The sequence below is a fragment of the Sarcophilus harrisii genome, chromosome 3, assembly GCF_902635505.1.
Source record: "Sarcophilus harrisii chromosome 3, mSarHar1.11, whole genome shotgun sequence".
NCBI lineage: Eukaryota > Metazoa > Chordata > Mammalia > Dasyuromorphia > Dasyuridae > Sarcophilus > Sarcophilus harrisii.
This window is the reverse complement of record NC_045428.1, coordinates 112584166-112600871: the sequence shown is the minus strand read 5'-3', so window position 1 is coordinate 112600871 and position 16706 is coordinate 112584166. Positions and strand designations below refer to the sequence as shown.

The 16706-nt window shown below is 31.3% G+C and overlaps 1 protein-coding gene across 3 annotated transcripts in view; it reads left to right on the top strand.

The window, feature by feature from the left end:
- The window catches only part of DACH1 (dachshund family transcription factor 1), a 475837-nt gene that overhangs the window by 420999 nt on the left and 38132 nt on the right, over positions 1-16706 (top strand). For all 3 annotated transcript variants that reach the window (XM_031958462.1, XM_031958461.1, XM_031958463.1), the window contains 3 exons: positions 4913-5060; positions 9972-10115; positions 10624-10692. In XM_031958462.1, coding sequence (XP_031814322.1) covers positions 4913-5060; positions 9972-10115; positions 10624-10692 — 361 coding nt within the window. The remainder of the gene's footprint in view (positions 1-4912; positions 5061-9971; positions 10116-10623; positions 10693-16706) is intronic.

Sequence of the window (16706 nt, the reverse complement as noted above, 5' to 3'; positions counted from 1 at the left end):
ATAGGATCAATTTATTCACTCCATTTAATTCACTGTCTTGTTGGCAATGCCAAGAAAATAAAGTGAAAGGAAAAAAAACTGGATTAATTTTGTTCAGTCCTGAGCTAATAAATATTTCTCTAATGAGATATTTGTGAACCATAGGATCATAGTTCTAGGATTAGGACTAATGACCACATAACCCAATCCTATTATTTTATAGACAAAGAGAGCCTGAGGAGTTAAATCAAGTTATCCAAGGTCACATTAATCATGTACATCAAAAATAGGAGTAGAACCTAGATTTTTTAACCTGAATCATTGTCTATAAAGCAAATCATACCGCTTTATTCCCAAATAAGGAGAATTGATTTAAAATGGGTAAATTTCAGGATTTCAACCTTTTTTTTCTAGAGTTCTCTGACAGTCTAAAAAAAATCTGTAAATTGCTTTTTAGAATAAAGCTTTTAAAGTTATAAACATAATATTACAAAAGAAAATAATATTGAAATAGTTATTAATATATGGCAATAAGAAGTTCATGGAAAGCATTTTTAAACAGTTTACTTGTGGATTTAAATTATTATTTTTTTGTTTAAATCCACACCTATCTAGAGAAATATCTGTGTAAGAAGCTATCACTACAAAATGATCTTAATTTCTTTATTTGTTATATTAATGCCAATTAACTTAATTAAAAAAAAGAAGTATGAAAAATCAAATATAACAGAAGTTATGCTATGAAGTAGTGAGCTGGAATATTTCAAATGGATAAAATATTCTGTGAAGTTATGTTTGTTCAGCCAACTGCACGGGGAAGTCTGTAGAGCCCTGATATTCCCTAATTTTATATTCTATGTGGGAGGAGCAGAACTGTAAAAAGTATTCAGAGGTGACCTCAAATACCCATATTCCAATGATTGCTTAATGTAGTGGAAAGTATAGTTTCATCCTTCCCAATGACTGGACCAAACAATAATATATAGTAATGCCATGCATTATATATTTCTGAGTCACATGGGAGGCAATGCATTAAAAAACCCATCCATGTTGATGATTCGCTCATGCAGCAGGCATTGGAAAACTTCACATTTACTTTAAGATAAAGATATCTTTTTCCACCATCATAACAATTTCTAAAGGAAAAACCCACTTGCTACTTTTGAGTCCTTATTTTCCCCTTCTACTGTTTAAAAGATACAAAGTTTGAGAGAGAGACAGGATATTTCTTTTCTTAGAAGAGGGGGAAGATAAAGATCACAGAAGAGAAAATTCTATTTAATTTAATAAATATTTGTTAAACATCTCTGGTAGAGTCAATCTATTAGGCACTAAGAATATAAAGACAAAAATAATTTCATTCCTGTCCTCAAGTAGCTTAACAAAACTGACCTAAGCATTCTAGCCCCTGATTTATCTATAAAATACTTTAGGCAAATCATTTACCATCATTAAAATCTCAGATTCCTCATTTGTAAAATGAGGGAACCTATCAAAGCATCTTTCACATAGTAGGCACCTAGTAAATGTCAATTGAATTGAATTAAAGGGATTATTAAGCTTTTCAGCATGTGTCATGGACTCATTTGTCAATTTGGTAAACTGTCAGATCCTTTGTAGAAAAGCATTCTTAAACAATTGAGACAAAAGCAAAATTTTTTCTTTGAGGTTACTTAATATGAAAATGTGGTTTTCTTCCCTGTTTTAGGTTCATAGATCCACTTAAATATATCTGCAGAAAACTTGAGATTCCATAGACCTCAAAGTTAATATCCTCTGGTCTATCTCGAACAATCTGTAGTTCTTTCATTTTAAAAAGGATTTCTTATAAGTTATATTGTACAATTTAATTGATATTTTTTTATGTGGATTTCTCTTATATTTAATTCTAATGAAGATTTGTTTTAAATAAATATATAACCCCCTTATTTACATGTTGGCATAATAAAAAATACATCAATTAAAAGAAGAATTTTCTTTATGCTAATAATTGGACTAGCTTTTTATCATCTAAACATTTCCTAGGTTGCCAAAACCATTGAGAAGTTGCCAATTACATTCAAAGGACACTTAAAACAAACCAAAAAAAAAAAAAAATTGAGAAATGCATTCTATCCCTGGGGTATGGTGAAGATAATCAATCCAAAAAATATCAATCATCTTGGAAAACAAGGAAAGATGTATATTTATGACTATCTTTATGCCCTACCCAAAGAGGAAAAATTGGAGGTCAATCAAATATAGTTTCTCTTCCTTTTACTCTGCCATAAAGTATATTAAAAACGAATCAAGAATGTGGATTTTCAACATAATTATCATTATGTAACTTCTAAATCACCAGAATTTACCTCCCCTTGTGGGAGATGCATCCATTTTGTTAACATCCTATGTTGTGCTGTATTTTACATTGTCATTGGCAGCATATTGACTTAATATCCTGCAAGAGGATTAGACACTGCCTAGCCAAGTAAGACCTAGCATTTAGTGTGATCTTTTGCAGATGATCCACCTGGAGAATATACAAGTGTTTATTCAGAATTGAAATTACTATTATTACTGAAGGCTAAGACGTGTCCTAATGATTTGTAGATATCATGAATAGTACTCAGTATTGCTTTCTTAGCCCCCTGCTGTATTGAAAATAGCTTGCAATTTAATCAGTTTTGGGTATTTTTTGCAATAGGGCTGTCACTGGCAATAACACCACTTTGCATATGCATCAGTTTGGCACTACTGCAGATTTTTGTTCACATCGGACTCCTACTGATGTTCACTGATTTAACATCTAAAAATGAAACTTAATTTTATATAGCTTATAAGGAGTCTCTAGAGAGTCTTGTATACTAAAAGCTAATATTTTTCAGACATAATCAGCAGGAACAGGTAATGGATTACCATTAGCTACATTAGCAAAAACATAACGAAAGGAAGTCAGCTTCAGGATATGATTTGCTCTTAACAACTTTGAATTTTACAAAGATATGTAATATAAAAATGCACAAATCAATGTTGCAGCTTCACATTATTCCCCATGTTTATTCATAATGATTGTTTCATATTTAAAGAACACCAAAATATTGTGTTTTGTCAGTCAAGGACAATAATAGTTTAATAGTAATTTATTTTAAACAGCTACTGATAATACAACCAATCAACACATTAATTGGTGCCAACATTGGCATCTTGCTAAATAATCTCTAGACATTGCACAGAGAGTACATCTTTCAAAGATAAGTCAACAAGAGCAATCAGAGCAGAAAATTAGAATTTGGTATCTTAGAATTAAAATACAGCTAAACTAAAGTTTTAATTGGGGTGATCAAAAAGGGCACTTGATGTAATGATATCTTTCATTTGTTACTAATTGTTTGTTCTTGATGAAGAAAAACATTTATTTGAATGTTGCTGAATTGAGTAAAGATGGCAGTGGTATTAACAGCTAGGTTTTATCTTAAAACATGATGGATTAGGGGAGGGACTAAATGTTGCAGAGAAACCCTTTTCTAACTTATTTTATGGCAGAAGCATTTTTTCCTGTATTTTCTTGTGAAAAAGTTGGTAAATTGGGTATAACAAATGTGAAGTGATTTGTGTGTGCTTGGAAAAGTATAAATATGGTTATTAAGTGATGCTGGAATTCATAGTTGAATATACAAGGAATAAAAAATTTATATGTACTGTGATAGCCCAGCTGAAGGGCAAGGCTCACATCATTCTGCCAGGTTCCCCATCCTGAAAGAAAAGGGATAATTTTGAATCAGATCTTTTCTTTTTAGTCATGGTTTTGATTGAAAGTGCAGTTCATCATATTCATAGTCTAGCGAAGGCATCAATATAACCCTCTGTTTACTGGCAGTATGCATAGATGTACTATATATTATTATTTCAATTTATCATTGGAGTTTTTTGTAGATTCAACCTCAGAGAACATATGAAAAAAAAGATTTTGGATATTATGATATCCTAATATTTGAAAGCCAGAATAAGAATCTAAGATGAAGGAGTACCTTCTTTACTTTATGGATGAAGAAAATGAATCCCAGAATGATGAAGCAATACTAAAAAAATAGTGTCAGAACTAGAAGAGAATTATAGATCTTATGACTTCCAGTTCAGTGTTCTTATAAATAAACCACAATGGCCACTTATAAAGAAGTTTATTTGCAGAAATCACCAAGCAGTTCTGTTCTTAAAAGATGGAGTACAATCATTTAAGTTGTATCCTGAAACCTACAAAATTGGACATTGAGTATGACTGAATTTCCTCTCTAAGTGCTTTTTAAAAAATATATTATGTAGATAAGTATCTTATAAAGTCCATCTCCAAAAGGCAATCTATGACTTAAAAGGCCACTCAAAAGTATTCCCGAAGACTTTAACACAGTTTTGTTTCACTTCTATTTAAAGATCTCCCTATATTAGATAACTACTTTCTGTCTACTTCTTGTACATGGTAACGCATGCAAAGTAATTTGCAAGCCCCAATGTACTACATAAATTTCAGGTTATCATTATTATTATATTTGAATAGATGCTCAATGTGTGAATCCACTAAATTTAGATTTTTATCTTTTCATTTTATCACAGAAATATGATTAGCTCATAAATATTTCCTAAGACATGCCCTCTTAGTCTTAAAATTTATAAAATATTTTCATGGACATTTTAGACATAGAAATCCTGAATGACTGGAAGCAGTCATACTTATGACATCTTCAAATTTATTCTAGTAAAACATGTTAATGATTGCTGGAAGGCTTGTTTTTCACATAGAGTATATTTTCCAACATTCACTGCCCCAGTGTATGCCCAGAGTGCATTATCAGTGAAAGGCATTAATTAGCATGGATGTTTTACGTAAAAATACTTTATGGAATGAGCAAAAGTGACTCTGTACCTAAACATTATAGTGATTGATTTTACTTTTGAACAGGGGCTTTTGAAAGTTGCCATAGACAATGCCAGAGCTCAAGAGAAACAAGTCCAACTGGAAAAAACAGAGTTGAAGATGGATTTCCTAAGGGAACGAGAACTAAGAGAAACTCTTGAAAAGCAGTTGGCTATGGAACAGAAGAATAGAGGTATGTAACAGTACCAAACATAGTACATTTATTTCAAATGTTTAACATAGAAATACTAAAATTTTCCAAATTTTAACAGTTATTAACATAGTATGTTTACAGTAGCATTTGAACTATAGACATTCTATTTCTGGCCTACTATTTTAATTTCCAAACTACATGATCCTCCTAGTCCACATCATAAGACATTAATATTTATAAATTGTCTTTTTAATCATGGAAGTCTGATTGCTTATCCTATTTTACTGATTTACAGTTTGATATAAGAATAAGCTCTGATAATATTACAAAAGTGAAAAATAACTTTCCATTTAGTCTGCATTCACTTTTGAAAAATTTAAAGTATTAGGACCAAAAATTAGTCTACTCAAGCTGTTTTGCTTCTCTAAGATATTTATCAATTGAAATAGAAGACTGATGAATTATCCTAATAAATGGCTAAAAGTGAGTATTTATTATTGAAGTATATGATATCTTGACCTTGCAAAGTCAAGCACATATTCATAGCTGAATCTGGCTCCTTAGTGCATAATCTAACATGTCTGAGAATGGTAGTAAGGAGGATTTTATTTTAATTCATTATGAAATGAATCAACATCAGAGAGGCAGATGGATATAATAGATATAGTGCTGTTCTTGGAATCAGGAATATGTAGGTTCTAATCTTGTTTCTGAATAATCATGGATAAGTCAGTCATTTAAGGCTCAAGTAACTATAACTTATTTTTATAAATGGATTACAATCCACATCTGTCAATATCCTATCCAAGAAACAATAGATCCTTGAAATATGGACAAAATATGCACATATATCTTTAAAGCCATTTTAATATAATTATGGGTATTTTCCTTAGTAAGTTGAAAAGCAGTGTCCTCTTTAATCTAACTTTTCAATAGGATTGAAATTAAGAAGTAAAATTTTATAAAAACAAAATTTTACACATTGGCTCAAAGTATCAACTTTATAAATCAAAACTGGGTAAGGCGTGACAATTTGTCTAAACAAATAAAAAAGAGTTCTGGTACTTTCTAGTGAAATATTAGGAATTACCAGACTGATATAGCAGCCAGAAAAACTAAGGATATCCTGACCTATATTAAAAGAAGCATAATTCTCAGGAATAAGGTAGTGATATTCCTGCTATGTTCCATCCTGGTTGAGGACACATTTGTAGTATTTTATTCAGTTTTGAATATAACAGTTTAAAAGAGACATTAAAAAGCAACAGAATGTTTCAGCTGACTAGCCAGAATGTTTCTTCCATAACTATATGAGGTTCCTTTGAAGGAGTTGGGGATGTTTAGAAGAGGCCAGAGCAGTTTGAGAAATACGTGATAGTTCTTTCTAAAACTAGGAGGGATGTATGAAACATGCAAAAAAGTTCATTCAGGTTTTTATCAGAGTACAGCAGGAAAAAAAAAAAAGAAAGAAAGAAAAAAGAAAGAAAGAAAAGAAAGAAAAAACTAAAAATCTCCTAACTAGGAACCAGACCAAAAAAAAAAAAAAGTGGGTAAGATAAGTTCAATGGATTCAAACTGTTGGGTTGGTTTTATGGTTTGATGTCAACCTGCAAAGAAGTCTTATTGACATGTCTAGTGTAACTGTCTTTGGGGTTTAACTTTTTTTTTGGTCAATGGAATAAAGACATAAATAAAAGCCTAATTATATTTACTAGGTGGGATAGACTAATGTATTAAATAACAGAGAGGATCTAAAATTACCTTGCCATTGATTTTAATGTAATAAGTTGACTTAATAGGGATAAATGTAAAGTTTTACATTTTTTCATTCAAGGAAATGAAAACCACATGTACAAGTTGTGTAAAGTGTGACTATATAAAAATTTAAGTAATAGTAGGCAGTTGCAGTGGGTTGAAAATTCAGTATGGTAGCAGTTGAAATGTCAGACAAAAAAAAAAAAGCTAGTTATCTTAGACTTCTTTGAGAAACATAGTCATACATAAGACTAAACACATTCTAACTGTATTAAGGCCTGATCAGACCAGATCTAGAACACTAATGCTTATTTTTAAGACCACATTTCAGAAAAGGCATTGATAAGCTGGAGAATATCAGTTAGGATAGCAAAGTATCTTGAAGCTCTACCAAATAAATTTGGAGTAAAGAATCTGGGATTTGTTGTTTGGATAGCATGGAAAAGGGCCAACTTGGGGAAGCTATAAGAATTGTGCTGTTTTCAGGTATTTAAAGTACTAATATGTAGAGTAGGGGTTTTATTTGTTCTGCCTTACTGCTAAGAACAGAATGTAAAAGAAAGGGAAGAAATTTCAGGGAAGTAAATTTCAGGGTGATGTATAGAAAATTTTTCTAACAATTACATCTCTCCAATACTGAAAAGGTTTGTCTCTGGAAATAGTGAATCTTCTTAGTTGGAGATTTTTATACAAGGGGTAAATTAGATGACTTTTGAAGCTTTTCCAATGCTGAGATTCTCTGACTCTTTAAGATGTATCATTTCTAAATGATAAAAGCACATTTAGACAGAAGTACTATGAAATAAGCAGACTGTGACATTTTATTCTGAGGTAGAAAGTGCTAGCAAGACAAAAGTAGAAAGCAAGCACAGTAATGTTATGTTCTTAGTGATATTTTGCAATAGAATTATATCATGTCAATACCTTTCATTAAAGCTCTACTTTTTATTAGAATAAATTCAGTTTTAAGCCACTAATATCTTAAAGAAGCAGCCACTTGAGAAAACTTTAGAATGGTGTTGGCTCATATCTGTATTTATATCATGTTAAACTCCTCTAACCACTAGAGGGCAAAACAATCACATATCACTCCATGCATCTACAATTTAATTAATTGTGAAACAATAAATTGAAGGTAATAACTAGCAATGATTATTTATTAGTAATATGTCTATTGAAAATGTCTCATTAGTCTGAAGTGTAGCTATGGCTATTCCATTTGATTCAGTAACACAGAAGTTGGTGAATGGCCAGTAGTAGGAAACTGCTTTTTGAGACTGTTGACAGAAATTTCATTAGTATTTTTCCTTCCAGATGAATTATGTTGAAAGTAATTTCTCTTTTCTAAAAGTCTTAGGCACCAGGAATTTGAGGGTTGGGCCACAGTTGGCATTTGATATAGTAAGTGCTTAATAAATGTATACTGACTTGACTTAACCTTATTAATTTCTTTCAAGTCATCTGTCCTTATTGGCCAAAGAATTAGTCAGCAGTCATTTTACTTTATATCTTTTATCTGATGAATGATTTGATACAATGTGATTTCCTATGATAGATAAGTTTGTAATGACAAAAGGGACATGTAAACAATTGATAGTATAACTAACTTTACTACATGAATTTTTAAAATGGAATGTTGTTAATTTCAGGATTAAATTCATTTTTATTACATGCAATAATATAGGGTTAGTCTTTCCTCATCTATGAAAAATAACTTCTATTTACATATATGCTTCTGTCAATAAGTCCAGAACAATCTTCAACATTTGTATTTCTCTTGATATTAGAACAAAATTAAATTAGCAAATATTTTGTTTATTTAAATCCTGGTTTTCTTCTCAACATGCTCTTAATTCTATATCTTGGAGATTTTATTTTATCAGACCCACAGTCATGCAAATTTTTCAAATATCAAGGCATCCATTTGGATAACTAGAGTTGAACAATAACTGTATCATTTTCTTTTGTCTTAAATACCCTCTTTCCCTCCCATCTGCATATCCTCTAATTAATGCATCCTACTGCTGTGCAGTCTGATCAAGTAGTAAAATTGGGATTATGTCTCTTCTGTGGACAGCTACACAGTGAGGCTTTTCTCATTCTGGCTCTGCTTGTCATAGTCACATTCACAATATGTCAGCCATGATAAAATTTTAATTCAAAGAGAAACACATGCTTGCTTCTCATTTGTTAAGATTATTTGCCATTTACTTACACTGTAAAAATTAAAATAATCATCATACTGAAAGTACATTTACTGCATACTTCTTGAAGAACATTGATTCATTATTATTTAATGATGACACATTAAATTCTTGGATAAAATTAAAGTCCCAGCTGGGGGGTAGAGTGGAAATGGGGGGTTAGGGAGAAACAGGAGCATTGCTGTAATACTTATTCATGTCTGCTTCAAATAGCGGTTTGTGATATTTTAGTTGTAAAGGCTTTAGATTCTCTTGCATTAGATTTCAGCAAAATAAAATTAGACATTTTGTTACAATGTGTTGGAGCATATATAAATTCTGTGTTAAGGAAGGATCAATATTTCTTAGGATATAATAAAATATCCTCAAGAAAGTCTTCATTTCCTCTACCTTATAAATATACTTTAGACAAATCCTATTTTGTTCCTTACCATATGTTTACTGCATCGTTTAAGATTCCAAGAGGGATTATTTAAATTTTCTTGTTTAGTTCCATGGGGAATATAATAAGACTCCTCCCAGAAAGAAGAAAAAACAAACAAACAAACAAACCCCAAATCTCCCTATTTGCCCCTTCCAGTTAGCTCAGTGTAATTTAAATAATTTAAGTTCTTTGGTTTACCTGAACAGATATAGACTGTTGTGACCTCTGAGCCAAGGAGGAGGCAATTTAGTTACCAATTATATTTAATAAGATTTCTTTCTACTAACGGCTATGTAAGTTATTTACTAACACAATATTTTAAGTTTTGTTTTTAGTAAAGGTACATTAAAAGTGAAGTTGAAAATTTGGATTTCATTCTGGGGAAAAAAAGATAACACAGCAATACTTAGCTTCATCTTACTATTTGAAGAAATGTGTTTTAGACCTGAATTATCTAAATAATTAGCTCATCCCATTTTGCTTTCTATATGTTGACCCAAGCCACCATATCCATGGGCAATTGGCAAATGTAATGTCTTTAAGTTAACAAAATGTCATGTTTTACAGCAATAGTTCAAAAGCGGCTAAAGAAGGAGAAAAAGGCAAAAAGGAAATTGCAGGAGGCTCTTGAATTTGAAACTAAGCGTCGAGAACAAGCGGAGCAGACCCTAAAACAGGCAGCATCAACAGATAGTCTCAGGGTCTTAAATGGTGAGGAGTTATATATTGTTTAACATTGACTGTTCTTTTATAATGTGAAAGAATGATTTTTAAATTATTCTGTGGATTTACATTTTTCTGTTTTATCTATTTCATTAATCTCTACTGAAAAACTTAATATTGGAGTGCAAGGCATGTGTAAGAGCAACACAACCCTTCAGTTCTCCCTTATTTCATAAATTTCCTACTTTTTCTTATTTCCTTTTGTAGATCTGTGAGCAAATATTGCTCAGCTGCTTAACACGCCTGCTAAAAACAGGCTAAATTATTAGTCTGACAACTCATTTTCCCCCACCTCCCTGCTTAAGAACCATCTTTCATTGCTCATTAATCTTTCTAAATCTTCCTAAAATTGTTGTGACCTCCAGTCATTGTTCAACATTTTTTTTTAAATGAAGAAGGTTGATTGTATTGTAATTCAGCATGGGAGTAACAGGTTGTAAAAAAGGACTATAGGAATCAAATGAAATATGTCAGTCTCACCTTTCTGTGCTTTTAGACTCTCTGACCCCAGAGATAGAAGCTGACCGCAGCGGGGGCAGAACAGATGCTGAAAGGACAATACAAGGTAGGAATTTGCAAAAGGCTATAAATCTAGATCTTGCTATATGAGTTTTTCCTCTGCTTTAGCCTGCTATTCAAGCATGTAGCCTACCATCTGGGCCACATCAAAACAAGTTCAAACAAGGTCAAGTTCATCTTGCTTGTTTATATGACTGAATTCATTTTGTGCTGATAGATTTCCTTTAAATTAACAGGTCATTTCTGTTTATACAATGCAATTAAAATGGAATAATTAATTTTAAACAATGTATGATTAAATCTCAGGCACAGTAAATGCATTTTATTTAAGGCATACAGTTGGGTTTGTATTCAGAAGATTTTCTATCTCATACTTCAATAGTGAATATCATAACTATACAAATAAAATCATAGCTTACCCAAATAGGCAATTCTCAAAATTTAAACTTTATAACTAATCATTTTAGTGACAGTTACTGCAAGGTGTGTTTCAATAAACTAGCCTGAATGTTAACAATAAATATGATTGTTTATTCCCTGCTTGGTTTTTTTATTTGCCAAATGTTCTATATACCATTATTTACATTTTAATAACACAAATCTGCTGAGCAAATTTATATATAGAACACCAAAGGGAGCTGTAGTACACACCCTGAAGAGCTAAATATGTATATTGCAGAGACCACACTATTAGTAAAGAACAAATTCTGAAGGTAGCATGTATACTCTAATGTCTACTCTAGCCAATAAACCAAATCTACCAACATGAATACTAAACAGCAAAAATAGCATTTGTTTTCAATTTTAAATGAAGGTGCATTCTTCAAAGGAAAGCCTAAAATGATTAACTACCATAATCACTCTCAATTGCTTTTATTTTGCATTTTAAACTCAATCATTTTTAGAGTATCATTTGACATCTTTTTGTGTGTGTGTGTTATTTAATCATATTCTCTGGCTCCAAAAATGCTGTCACTGGCTTACCATAAAGTAGATACACCCTTGTGTAGTATTGTGTTTAAAAAAAAAAGTTAACAAGTAGAAATTTAGGGACAGTAGTGATTGGCATAGAAAGGGTTTTACATTATATGTTTATATGCTGTCTATATAATTCTCCTTGGATATCAAAGAATTGACATAGAAATCATAACACTATGTATTTGTATAGGCTTTTGCAATATGAAAATTGCCTTCTGGTGCTTTATCTCATTTGATTCTCATAACAACACTACTATGTCATTTTTCAAAACTTAATAAACATGTGAGGAATAAGTGAAGAATAATGAATCCTGAATCTTCCTCTTCATCAGAAAATATCTGAGTAATTCTCTAATAGGTGGCATAAAAAGGCCAATACTGAAATAATTTTATTTTCTTTGCATATGCAGAATTTCTGTAAGCAAAGATAGGTTGCTCCAGTTATAATTGGTACTATATATATAATTTCAAGGGGATTGGGAGAAGGTCTGGAGAATATATTAAGCCATATTCTCCAAAGCTTTCTCTTATAGATTTGATTCTATGTTGCATAAGTTCTTTGGTGTTAGGAAAACCTCATAGTAGACATCTCTACACATTAAAAAGGTAATTGCTACAGTCTAACAACTCATGTTCGATCAGCTATACAAATTCCAGGAGAGAAAACACAAAGATATAGTCCCCACTATGTAGCAAATATAACTTAGTTCATTGTTTATAATTCTATAATAATTTTCAATTTTAATATCATCTGTGCAATATATATTTAATGAGTTTAATGATCAACAATGTTTTTTTTTTTTTGATTGTATAGTTGTTTTTGTTAGTACTTACTGGTAGAGCAAGTTTTTGGACACTTTGATTAGTATCTGTGTTCAATTATCAAGAAGTATTTATTATTAACTATTTATATACCAGGAAGAATGTTAGGCACTGGGAAATACAAAGATAAGAATTAAATCATGATTTCTTTACTATTGGTATTCATCCCTCTGATCCTTTTTGAAGCTATTCCATATCTCCCTGAAAAATCCTCTGTAGACAAACTGCCCAGTACAGTAGAGGCTTTTGGAGTTTCAATATTTTGTGAGTAAAATGGCTATCTATATCTTATCTCATATTCTTATTATATAACTCATTCAACTCCTTTTCTCATTCTATATCCCTTATGATATCTTTTCAAATATTTTTCAAATATACAATATAAGACCTATATTTGCTCTATTTGAATAAAATCATGTTTTAGTTATTAAGTTTAGGTTTCTCTCAATTATATATTTGTGAAATGTGCTCTATAAAGACAATACTTAGGCACACATACTTAGACTATCTTATGAAAGCCCAACCAACTATAATATTAGTCTAAAATTATATGATTAAAAATCAAAACCCATATTACTATAGGGTCTTAAAATTGGAAAAGATCTCAGAATCTTTCAACAACACAAGCCACAGGTAAACCATTAAGCCATTTTCAATATCTTCAGCAAGTAATGAACATACCTTTAAAGCAGAAATCTTTTTTTTTTTTTTTTTTTTGTCTTAGGGGATCATTCAGTCTGCACATTCAGATCCTAGCTCTGGATAAGTCATTTAACCTCCATTTGCATAAGTTTCCCCAATTGTAAAAAGAGATTAGTAGCATCTATCTCTCAGCTTGTGGTGAGAATCAAATGATATAATATTTTTAATCACCATATTGTCTGGTACATAGTATACACTCTATAAATTTGTGTTTCCTTACTTACTCCTGGAATCTATAAGGAGATTTAGAAATTTTTTACCCAGGTGGTGGTGATATGATGAGACATTGACTTTGAAAAGAAGGAAGGAAATAGGTATTTCTTCAGGCTATTATATGGCAAGAACTATGCATATACTTTACAAATATTGTCTCACTTGATCCTCACAACAATCCTGGGAGGTAAATGCTATCATTGTTCTCATTTTACAATTAAGAAAACTATGGCAGACAAAATCTAAGTGACTTGCTTGTATCATACAAGCAGTGTCTGGGGCCACACTTGAACTCAGGTCTTTCTGATTTCAAAGCCAGGGCTATATCTATTCGGCTACCCATCTTCCTCATATTGGCAACTCTGTGAAAGTGTATTAAAGAGGAATCTGATTTGATTAATATTTATTAAATGCCTACTATTTGCTAAATTCATGTAATTACAAGATAAAATATGTATTCCCTGCATTCAAGAATTAGGAAGCTGACTTCTATACACCTTTCAACTTTTCTATTTCTTTCTTTCTTAAATGTTATAACTAGAGCTCAGTGAAATTTTTCAAAGGCATTCTGACCAAGATAGAGTGTTCTATGATCCATACACTTTATTCTGGATGTTCTGTTGCCCTTTCTGTTGTTTCTGTTACTCAAAAGTGCCTTCTAGTATAAAGAATACTAAAGCATTATAATTAATTGCTTAATTGAGAGTCAGCAGAGTATAATAAAAAGAATTCTGGAATTTGAGTTGGAATTTCTGAACGAGTTCTGACCACAATATTTACTAACTGTGTGGTCATAGACAAGTCATTTAAACTATGATTCTCAATTTCCTGCTCTGTGAAATGGGAAGAAATTTAAAATTGCATGACCCATTAATTGCAACAAACCCTTAGTTTGTTGAATAGAAACATTTCTCGAGGTTGAAAGTGCTATAGATGGTTAAATTAAGGATTAATTATTCCCTTCCCCATTATCACAATGCAAACTGTCTTCTTTTATATACTTCCTCAGTATGTAGTGCCTCAGTATAACTAAAAAAAAGCTTTTAGTGTTAGGTTAAATTAGGTCATCTGAGAACAAAAATGCAGAACAAAAATAACTACCAAATGAAAATTTAAAAAAAAAAAATGAACCCATGGTACTGAATATAGATTTTAACGAGAAATTTGGGAGAAGCAAGAGTAAACCAGGTTATTGTCATTACTAATTTGTAAAATAGGCTTTGTCATGTATCTGGGGAGTGATGCTGCTTGCTGATCATTTGCTGCTTGATAATACTGTCAGGGATGCCACAAAAATAGCCCACTTTCCTGCTCTTCCCATCTCCCAGCTTCCCCAAGCCCAGGTGTTATGATCCTTCTTAGTATTCTTCCTCACTCCCAATCCAACCATAACTGAAATTATTCTCTCTTCCAAAATAAACTCAACTTAATTGGTAAAGACAAAGCAAATTAGTAAATCTTTGTTCTTGTCATGTATTTATTTATTTTTAACATTTTGGCATAAGTGAATGCCATTTCTGGCTCTGGAGTTAGTCATCTAGCAGTCAGCCGCTTAAATACTGCTGTAGTGCCAAGTAATTACCCCCAAACGAGCACCTAGGGTTAGACTAAGTATTGCCTCATTGGCATTAAGTAACAGCATTTCTGGAGCACTAAAGAGGTGAGGAGAAGACTTAAAGAAGTGATGATAAACTAAAAATGAGAAGAAAAACAAATTACAAAATTATTCCTGAGAAATCATTTTATAAATATTCTACTGAAATTGCTCATACAAATTAGTTCATGGTCATATGACTTAATGATGACATGTCAAGTGTGATTTTTTTTTTAACACTTGTTAATAGGAGCACCTTGGTGTATATTAAGTAGAAGAAAGAATCGAAATCCAATGGGTTATTTATCTTAGAATCATAGATCTAAGGTTAGACAGGATCCCGGAAGCCATCTAATTTAATTCTCATTTTGCAGATGAAGTCTTTAATGCTTAAGTTAAATGACTTGCCTAAGATGATCTAGGTGGTAAGCATCAGAAATCAAATCTACTTATAAAAATATTCAACACCTGTTTTTATTATTTTCTAAAATAACTATTTTATTCATTCAAATAAGTCAATTTTATATAGAAAAAGTAACACTATGAGTACAAATAGCTAATATGTTAGCCTAATACTACAGGTAAATATATGGATTGAATATTACTTGGAACTAACAAAATTGCCTTAAACTTAAAAGTATATTCTGATATTTTATTGAGAAGATTTAGTAGAATAAATTGCATACAAAAAAAGGTCAATTCAATAGCTATAAGCAGAAAAAAAAAAGTCTTATTTTAGGTATTACTTTTAAATTATTTAAATCTTACTATTAAGTTTTTGTCTACATTCACTTTAGCTCCATTTGCCATCTGGGATTTTAAATTCATTTTCCCATATCACATAATCTTATAATAAACATGCCCATATATCATTTTATTCCTTTATGGTATTAAATAAAGCAAATAGAACTTGCTCAATTTTCATTGTTTCTTATATACGAAAAGAATTTAATCTATATGTTATGCTCTTTAAGAGCTTAATGTCAAATTTTGATAATCCAATATTGAAAAATTTCACACAATTTGTAGGTCATACCATATTAAGTATAGTTGCTAGAAGACAAGAGTATGATTCAAAGTGACTTGGATACATTGGTAAAATGATCTTTTTAAAATATGGTAAAGTTCAGTAGGAACAAGATTGATTCAACAACATGAATACAAGATGAAATATTATACTATCTCTATATAAGACCTTGTGTGAGATAATTCAAACACTTTTCTTGCCTCAAGTCACCCTTCTCCCAAATCATTCTCCACCTAGCTAACAAAGAGATTTTGCTAAAGTACAAATCTGATCATGACCCACCTTGATTTAATAAATTCCAGGGTTATCCACTGATTGCTGTTATTTCTAAGCACAAAGAAAGTCCTTCTGCTTAGTACATAAAAGTTCTTAACAGCTTGGTCCTTATTTAACTTTCTAAATTTCTCTCCATGCATTCTACAATTCAGTCAACTGACCTTTTCAGACCCAATACTCCATTTCTGTCTCTATTTCTTTTTATTGGCTATTTCCCATATCTGAGAAATACTTCCTCTGCACCTGTTCCTTTTAAATTCCCTTAGATCCTTCATATTCAAGGTTAAGCATCACCATCTACATAAAGAATTTACCAGTTGCCCCCCCCTCCAATTTCTAACCTCCAAGTAAGAATGTCTCTCTTTGCCAACCTACATTGTATTTATCTTAGATATTTATATGTACATGCTTATATATGTACATCTTATCTTTTAAAAATCAAATATAA